General features: G+C 49.2%; 1 protein-coding gene across 2 annotated transcripts in view; it reads left to right on the forward strand.

Moving 5' to 3' along the window:
- TTYH3 (tweety family member 3) overlaps positions 1-4,563 on the forward strand; it is a 73,276-nt gene extending 68,713 nt beyond the window's left edge. For both annotated transcript variants that reach the window (XM_083872683.1, XM_083872684.1), the window contains one exon: positions 629-4,563. Coding sequence is in view for 1 of the 2 variants with exons in the window: in XM_083872684.1 (XP_083728810.1) it covers positions 629-700 (72 nt within the window). In the remaining variant the exon portion in view is untranslated. The remainder of the gene's footprint in view (positions 1-628) is intronic.
- The last annotated feature ends 4,643 nt before the right edge of the window (positions 4,564-9,206 follow it).

Raw genomic sequence — 9,206 nt, forward strand, 5'->3', positions numbered from 1 at the left:
CTGATAACTTGCTAATATCATCCTGTTTGATGGCAGCCTGTTTCCAGCCTGATAGGGTCTGTTCTTTCTTGGGCATAAATCATTTTGTTATTCCTCACTTTTCTTTCAAGCTGCCCATCCATGGCTCATGCAGTCTTTTGATGCCCCTGTTGCTATAAAATGCAATGTGAAGATGCAGTGAGCACCCATTTTCTTTTCAACCTCCTTTTCTGGCACGGTTGAAAGCAGTAACATGACTAAGAGAGGATGAAGTGTGGGGTGGGTTTTTACATCCGCATCATTCCCATTTCCCTCTCTTCTCTCAAACAACATATGTCATGTTTTGACTTAGTGACTATTGGATTTCCTTCTCTGGAGAGCTTGGATAAATCACCAGCACGTCTGCACTGACCTGGCCAGCACCTCTGCAGGAGACTGGCAGAATGTTGCTCAGAGTGAACTATGCAGTGACTTGTGAAACTTTCCTCTTAAGACTGAGTCAGCAGCTCCTTGAGATGCTTGCTGTAAATACACACCATGTTATGCCGAGAAGTGGTAGAAATCTGTGGTTCCATCGTGACATTAGTCATTCTGACTTAACTTTGTTTGTTTGTTTTGTGTTTTTTTGTCTTGTCTTTTCTTTCTCCAGTACACCTCCAGCATGAGAGCCAAATACCTCGCCACCAACCAACCTCGTCCAGATGCTGGCAGTGTGCATTAAAATGAAAAGGCAAAAGCAAAAGAAAAAAAAAACAAAAATGAAAACAAAAAACAAAACTCACACATGCAGTCAGACTAAACAATGTGCCAACTGCTGTGCCCCTGTGCTGTCCTCGTAGAACAATCCTGCTGTTCTAAAACCTAGTGCAGCTCCTTCTGTTTCTCCAGTCCAGACCACCCTTCCAACCTGGTACCTGCCCACTGAGTGGAAGCTACTTTTGAATTTAAGCCTTCACCTTGTAGTACCTGATGTGCAAGAGAGCAAAGGTGTGCAGGCCAGCAGCTGACAGCACCTGGGCAGGAAACTCTGCCCCTCAGCCCTCGGGCCAGTTTACCAGAGCAGCCTGTCAGAAACAGGTGCTGAACACCTTCTGCCTCCTTCTTCCCCCCTTCTGTTCCAAGAGGGACTTGGTGAAAGATGGTGGTAGATCTTCTTCACTTCTGCAGTGGGACCAGCAGCCTGCCAGACACTGAAGAAGCAGGGCTGGGTGCCTGTGGCTGGAGTGCAGCGAGGGAATGCAGAGCGTGGCGTCTCAGTGGGAATCCTCTGGTGCTCTGCCCTGGGTGAGGAAGGAGGGACCTCCTGTCTCATGGTGTCACTGCATATCCACTGGAATTTGCTCTAGAAGAGCAAACCATTTCACTACCCTGATCAACCTCTTTATTTTTATTTTTTTTTAAGTCCATTAAGAAAATGCCTTTTTTTTCCCCTCTATATCACGTGAATTCTTGAGGAGGAGCAGGGGGGCCCAGCACCAGTCAGTTACCCTGCCCACTGCTCTGGACCTGACCTCTCTGCTCCATCAGGGAAGCCCAGGGATTTGCAGATGGCATTCTGGGTGCTGCCTTTCCTAGGCTGATGCAGATCAAACAGGAGCCAGCCACTCACTTGGTGCCAAATTTTTCCAGGGAAAGACTTACAAGACTTTATGGGAGGTATTTTTGCACTAAAGAGTTTTGGCTCTCTGATGCTAGATCTTATGGGACAGTCAGCTTGCAAAAGCAAGAGAAACTGGAAGCACCAATGGATTCATAGCAAATGCAAGTTCTCCCTGCAGGAATGACCTGTGAACTCTGCCAGACTCTCTTTTTTTCCTTTTTTATAAATCATAACCTACAGCACAGGGTTGCTGAAATGGCATTGAAGGAGGTTTCTGGAGCCTCTAGTCCTAACAAACTCACAAGATTGTCAGTGTATCTTCTGTGTTCTAGAGTCCGAAACCCTCGACAACATTGTGAGTGTCAGAACAGATTTATATTTTATTCTATTTTGTTTAGTTTTTGAAGGCACATTGCTAACCACTATCTGACCATACTAATGCACATGTAAGGCATTTTCTAGACGTGAGGCAGAACAAGGCTTGCAAAGGGGCAGCTGGGTGCCTGCAGAGGGCAACATCCTTCACTGGTGCTGTACTTCCCACTGAAGAGCAGTGCTCCAAAGGGCACTGACAGCTTCCTGCTGGAAGAGGAGACTGCCTCTTGGGAGGTACTGTCAACTACTGCCCTTTCAGTAGGGTAACTATGATGTTCCTTTTTGTCTTTTTACCTCTTAGTAGGGGCAATCTTAGCAGAGCTGCTGAGCATTATATTAAATAACTGGCAGAGGAAACTGAGTGGGAAACATCTCTCAAACTGGAGTGGAGCCATGGGCAGAGGCAGTTCATTGTCACCTCAGTGATGTTCAGACTCGGTGTCTGTTTACCCCACGTTTGCTTTTTGGGGCACAGAATTACCAACCTGCCTTTACTCAAGTCAGTTGCCTTCTTGCAGTGAGGTGAGAACTGCTCCTGGCAGGCAGCTAAACAGGCTCAAGGGATCTGCTGGGAAATGGTACCAGCTCTGTGGCAGAGCAAGCTTTGAGACTCCTCTTAAGATAGAAACCACTACTAAACTGCAAGGCCAGCTGTTACCATTTGAAGGAGTGAGAGACAGGGAGGAGACATCACCATACAGACAGGAAGAGAAAGGTTTGGAATAAACTTCAGACTTCACCATAAATCTCTGGAAGCAGGATGTTCTTGCTCAGGACTGAGGATGCCCTTTCAGACACGTTGGATGGGCTTCACACTGAAACATACCTCTGTTTTATCAAATAACAAGGGCAGGGAAATGTGGTCACAGGTGGTTACGGAGGGACACTGTGGCTCACGAGCCCCAGGGTTTCCATCCTGTCTTAGAGCCTACCAGGAGATGTGGGTGTGCAGGGTGTGGTGATCTTGCAGGGCCCCAAGCACCCAACTGCTCTCTGGGGGGAACCCCAACCTTTCCCTCACTTTGAAGAAAGAATCAAGAGCCATATAATCCTTATCAAGACTGAGTTGTTCTGCCATCATCCCTCCTTGCTAGGATGTGCTCCAATTGCTACTCACATTATCAATTTTAGGGGAGCTGCCCTGAAATCTGTGGCCCAGTCCTACAGGTGGAAGGCAAGTGTTTTGGAAGCTGGAGGGTGTGGGGACCCCTGTGAAAACAAAAGTGCTTCTGTGTAGCGACTTCTTTGTGCACAGAATGCACCCTGAGCCTGCATGTGGCTGCACTTTGGGCTGGGTCCAAATTGTCACTGTGGCATTGTCTCTGCCACACAATGATGGGAGTGAGGCAATGCCTTGGCTTGCAGCATCTAGTGGAGAAGCCACCTTGACCTGCTTCCTTCCAAGGTCTGGCATAGCCACTTCCAGCACCCAGAACAACTCCTGACAGTGTTTGGGGCTCACAGCAAGGCACAGCTGTGGAGATACGTGCTCTGTGACTTCAACATATAACTGGAAAGAATGTTATGGAGATAACATTTTGCTCTCTGGAGGCCAGCACGACGTGACTGCGGTGTGAGCCGTGTACCTGTGTCCAGCCAGCACTTCCTTTACTTGACATGGATATTGCACTTTTGTAAAGCATCCTGGAACTCTGCTGCCCCGCTGCATGCTGTGCAGAGCGCTGGATAGGAAACACAGACAAATGGGTTTCTTTTGGTTTATTATTATTGTTATTACTACTACTTTTTTTTTTTTTCTCCTTTTTTTTTTTATTTTACTGGAACCTTGAGCAACAGTGTGGCATTTCTGCAGGCTGGTCTGAATGGATCTGCTGAAGAACAGATGGCCTTTGCCTATTCTTATGGCTGCGACATAATCAGTCTCATCCATATGGTCACATTTTGTCTGAGGAGGGGACTTTGAAAAGCCAAGATCTCCCAGACTCTGTGCCTCCCTCTCGGGTGAACAGCAGGTGCTATCTGGCAAAGACTCATCTGTTCTGGATGGCATTCATGGTTGAGGGAGTCCAAACTCTTCAAGCTGCAGGAGGTAAAGCTGTAGAGAGTTCTCTCTCTTCCATCGTGTCTCTCTGTTTTCAATGTGACAAAATGCCAAGGCCATATCACTTGGTGTGTCCCAGCTGACCTTATCGGACATTTCTCATGTTAGTGGTTGCTAGAAAAAGGGTCCAGAAGTCAGGGGAGCTGAGATGGGCCTCTGGACACCTCGCTGACTGCAGAATGGATGGCAGCTCGTCCGGTTGAAGGTGACTGCATCAGTGAAGACACTTCATGTTACTTTTTCAGAAGCACAAATGTGGTCATTGGCTTGTCTGGTTGGCTTGGTTTATTTCCACTGCATCATCATGTGTGAATGACACTTTCTTTTGGAACTGAGAACTCTTCCAAGCACACAAACATCTCCACAATGTGAAATGTAAATAGCATGTTGGACTCTCGTGTCCAGTGTTCAAGACTGCATTGTAATTGTAAAGGAAATCAAATCAAGACTTGGCTGTGAATTTCTTGTGCTGTCTTGGGAATTATAACTGTAGTGTTTGTATCCTGTATGTATTATTAAACTGAGTTCATTTTGTGTGCTGATAAAAGGGTTCAAGCTAAGATTTTTAGCGTGCATCCATGTATCCAAATGTGAAGGATGGAGTGCTCCCTTCCCCTCCTGTCCTTTTTAAGTTTTCTCCATTTGATAGGTGTTGATTTTCCGTGTACAGTCATCTCAGCCAAGATGCAAGGGATGTTCATTTGAGTGCTTTGAGGGGGATACATTGCATGGGGTTTTAAGTGATCCTAAGTCAGGATTTCCATAGCAGTTCCCTGAAACCACATGAAAAGTTTGGCCTTTCTGAGAGTTAAACCATTTCTCAGGGAGCTGCTCAGCCATTGCTCACAGAGCTTTGGGTGCTGAAGGTGGTGGGAGACAGGAGTGTGTGGGTGCCCCCAGAGAAAGGTTCAGGTACCTGTGGGAGCAAACCCAGGCTTCACTTCTGGTGCCTCCTTCTTTTCCTCCCAGCAGCCACTGAAATACCATTCTGAGCCCTTTGAAGAAGAGAGAAGTGTCTTGGCTTGTTGATCCCTGCCACCCACCTAATTCCAGAGGAGATGAGGTGGGTGGGTTTCCCCTTAGCTGGGGAGAGGAGCTGTCTCTGAAGTACTTCCTACCTGGGGTCCAAGGGGAAGCCAGGGTGTTCCCCAGCTCAGCAAGCATGTCAGTGCCACTCAGTGAGCATCTCTGGGTGGGAGGGGAAAAGCCCCCCAGGGAGGCACTGAGGAGCAGATCTCATGCCTTGAGACAGAGACCTGACAAGGCTTGGTCTGTACCTCCTTCCATCACAGCCTCCTTCCCCTCGGCAGACATGGTGTGCATGCTATGGCTGGCTTCCCTAGGCAGTCCAGGGGGCCTAGCAGAAGCGTGGGATGTTTTGGTAGCAGTTCCTAGATGCCTGACAAGTGGTTTGTGCTGTCAGGGGGGTGTGGGATCCCTGCCAAGCCGTGATGGTGAAGCGTGCTGCCCAGCTGGGAGACAAGGGATGGGTAACTGGTGGCCTGGAGCTCCCGTGTGCTCACCCAGCCCCCGTGGCTGCACGAACAAAGTGGAACATAAATTGACAACCAGAAAGTTCAAAACACTCCTTTCCTAAAGAGGATTACTGTAGCATGAAGCTCTTAGGTGCTCTGCATATTTGATATAACACATTGCTCCTCACTATGCAATTCCCAACTCCTTCCTTCCTCTTCCTCCCCTAATCTCACACCAAGACTTCTCCAGTGGCCCCTCTGCCCAGGAGGCTGCTGAAGTCCCAGAAAAGCCTCATTTCTTCCATTGTCCTCTGCACTGGGTGCAGCTGCCCAGCCGTCACGTCGCGTGCCTCAGGTCCCTTGGTAACGGGAGGCCCCAGGAGTTTTATTCACATCATTCAGAGGGAAGTTTATTTTCTTGGACACTGTGCACAGAAACCTAATGGTGAACATGTACCTGGCCTTTTTTTAACTCCTCTGTTTTGTTTTGTTTTGTTTTCTTCTTCTTCTTAACCATAATGGTTGTATATCATACCACTTTATATACATATATAATATATAAATATATATAATTTTTTTTTAAACTTCGGACCTGCTAGTTTCTTTCAAGTGTTCCTGCACTTACCCAAAATGTTTTTAAATTGTGAGGATTTAAGAGGATTGAGCCCATTTTTGTATCTTTACTTTTAATTCTGTAGTTCTATTGACTGTAACGTAGCTATTTTTTACTGTAACTTTTTGGTTTGCAAATACTAAACGAAAAAACCTAAATGTAATTTCTGTGGTTTCTATTCAGCTTGGGTTTCATGTTTTAAAAATAAATGATTTAAAACCACTGTTCCTGGTTATTGATCTGTGTTTTCTCCCAGAAGGGGGCGTGGGGCTGGGCTGGTGGCTGCTGTGGGGGCAGAAGATGCTGTAGCAGCCATGGGAGATGTTCTCCTGTGCCAGGTGTGTTTTAACCCCTTGAGGCCCCTCTGCTGCTTTGATTATTCCCCACTGGAGCAGCAGTAAACGTGAGTGGCTTCATTTCCACCAGCACAAGTACAAGAAGTGTGGAAAAGTGGTCTGGGATGGTGCTCCAGGAGCTCAGCCCAGTCAAGGCGTTCCTCTTTGGGGAAAGATGAAACTCAGCATGGGCTCACCTTGCTCAGTGCTGCCCCAGGGTATCGTGGGTTTCTTTTTAGTTCTGATTGTGCAGTTCTCTGATCACGGGCCCACCACCACATCACTATCATGTAGTGAACTGAAACCTTCACCTTCCTCTAATTTTCCTCATCTGTTTTCTGCCTGGTCCTGCCAGTCAAAGGAGGTGTGGGGCTCCTGCCCTCATCCTGTGCTATTCTTGCTCTGATCTCAGCCTCTCCCTTCCTAGGTGTGGGGATAAGCAATAATTCAACTCTGTCTTTGGAAATGTTATGTATTTGTTTTAAATGCTGTATGGCTGAAAGCCACACCTGTGCTCTCAAGTCCTGCCCATAAGTCCAGTTCAGAACCACAGAGGGCTCTTTGTCATGACTTACCCCTCGTGGCTGTGAATCTCAACAGACACCAGCTTTTCTCCCTTCACTAGTAATTGACAGATGTGTCTCCCCTCTTCTTTTTTTATTCCCATCTAAAGGATGAACCCACATTTCCATCTTCTTCCCTGACCTGAGATGATTAAATCTGCTCCCTAAAGCTCTAAAAGGGCTTGGAGCAATCAAGGGAATCTCATGGCATGAAGGAAAATAAAGCCTAGGTCAGAGTCATCAGTGTAAATATTTTACCAGGTTTCTGGACTCCACCAGGGGTGGGAACATGCAAAAGCCACCTTCCTGGTGACCTCTCCCTGTGTTCCAGGAGCTCCAGCTTTGCTCACCCTCTGCACTGCTCCCAGTCCCAGCAGGAACAGGGCAGAGCTCTCTCCTGAGCCATTCAGGGCTTGGAGAAAACAGAGGGAAAGGGTGAAGTATGTGTTTGAATAAACCTCTCCTTCAGATCAGCCTTCAGTAGTGGTCCCTTAGATCTCAGTGCTCTGAGATAAGGCAGGGAGGGATGCCCTGGGGAGATGCTTTCAAACGTATTTGCTCTGTGGTGTGCTGAGCTGTGCTAACACGAGCCGTGCCTCTGGGAGCTCCCGTGGGTTGGAGGCGGATGGAAAATCATCAGGCAGAGCTGGTGGCTGTGGGACATGGTTACTGACTGTGTGTCCCCATCTGCTGTCACCTCTTAGGGTGGGGAATGGCTGAAAGTACAGCTCGCGTTTCCTGCTGAACGTGGCACTGTGCAGGTAGTGCCTGCTGCTGCCGTGGCCTGGCCTGCCCAGCTCCTTCCATTGGGTGCATTCAAGAGCTGGATTTGTGGTTTTTCGGGAGGGTCCAGTGGAGTTTTGCACTGTCCATAAGTCCAGGAAGGCAGCAGGCAGCTGAAATCGCAGCTCATCTTCTCTAACCCCTCCTGAAGCCTCTGAGGAATGACCCCATCTCCCCAGCCCACTCTTGGTGCTTTCAGGAGGCTGGGCCAGGACAGAGCTGAGTGTCCACTGGCTCATCCGCTGGAAAGAAAACCCCGAACAGGGAGACTCTGATCGCTGTGACCACATGGGGATGCTGGAGCCCTGTGCCTGGCAGCCGGGAGGTTTTGTGAGCAGGGGAATGCTCCATCCAGCGCTCCTCCTCACCCCGTGTCTCCAGCCCGGTTTGTCCCAGCGCTCCACAATGTCCCAGCTCATTTGGGAGTGGCCAGGCAGGGACAGAGGGTGGCCTGGCTGTGGCCATGATGATGAAGCAGCCTGTCACACTGCAGTGCCTTGGTGCTGCTGCGAGGTAGAGCAGAGGACTTTTCCGGGATGGTGGCAGCAGCAGAGGACTTTCCCTGCTGCACCTGGTGTCTCCATGGCTGCTGGGGCCGTTTGCCTTGGCTCTGCAGGCAAGGAAGGCTGTGCCTTGGAGCAGGCAGTGTTTCTCAGCAAAAATCCCTGCTCAGGGATTTTTTAATCCTTCCCAGCCCGTGGAGGGAAGTGGGAGGAAGCACAGCTCCCTGCTCACTGCGAGGTGTTGCAGATGCTGGTGCTTCTCCCACCTGCTTCCTCTTCCCACCAGGCAAACCTCACGGATCCTGGAGCTTGCACCCCATAAATCACCGGCCACTCAGGATCTCTTCCAAACACATCAGCTCTGGGGCTTGTGCATGTGGTGCTCACCAGGGAGCCAGAATGGCCCCCTGCTCCTCAAGGGCTTTCTAACTCAACAGCCCACCCTAAACAAGGGGGGCTCACCAGGCTGGTGACATGGCTGGAGCATCACCCAGTGCTGACACTGCTTTGCTGTGCAGTGTCACTGCTGCTTTCTGCTCCCTGTCCTCAGCATAGACAAACACAAACCCAGCACTGTGTCCCTGGTGAAACCACCATGGTCTGGTAGGGGCCGAAGGGGGACACATCCACCGAGGAGGAGGAAGGAGGGGTTGGGAGCAGGGCTGTTCAGTGATGCTGTGGCTTTGCAGATCTCATCTGGCAGTGCCGTGGGAAGTGTTTCCAGATGCTTTTAAGATGCTCAATTTATCTCCTCCTCCACTCTTGGCTTGCCAAATGGCTGAACTGGCCCCACCGGGCAGCTGAGGCAGACCAAGAAACAGCAGTTGCTGGGAGCTCTGGGGCACGGGGGATTGGTTTTGATAGATTCAAGGCTGGTCTTAAAAGTCAGGAAGGGAAAAATAAACTTTGTAGGGCTTC

The sequence above is a fragment of the Zosterops lateralis genome (assembly GCF_965231275.1).
Source record: "Zosterops lateralis genome assembly, chromosome: 15".
In the NCBI taxonomy this organism is placed as follows: domain Eukaryota; kingdom Metazoa; phylum Chordata; class Aves; order Passeriformes; family Zosteropidae; genus Zosterops; species Zosterops lateralis.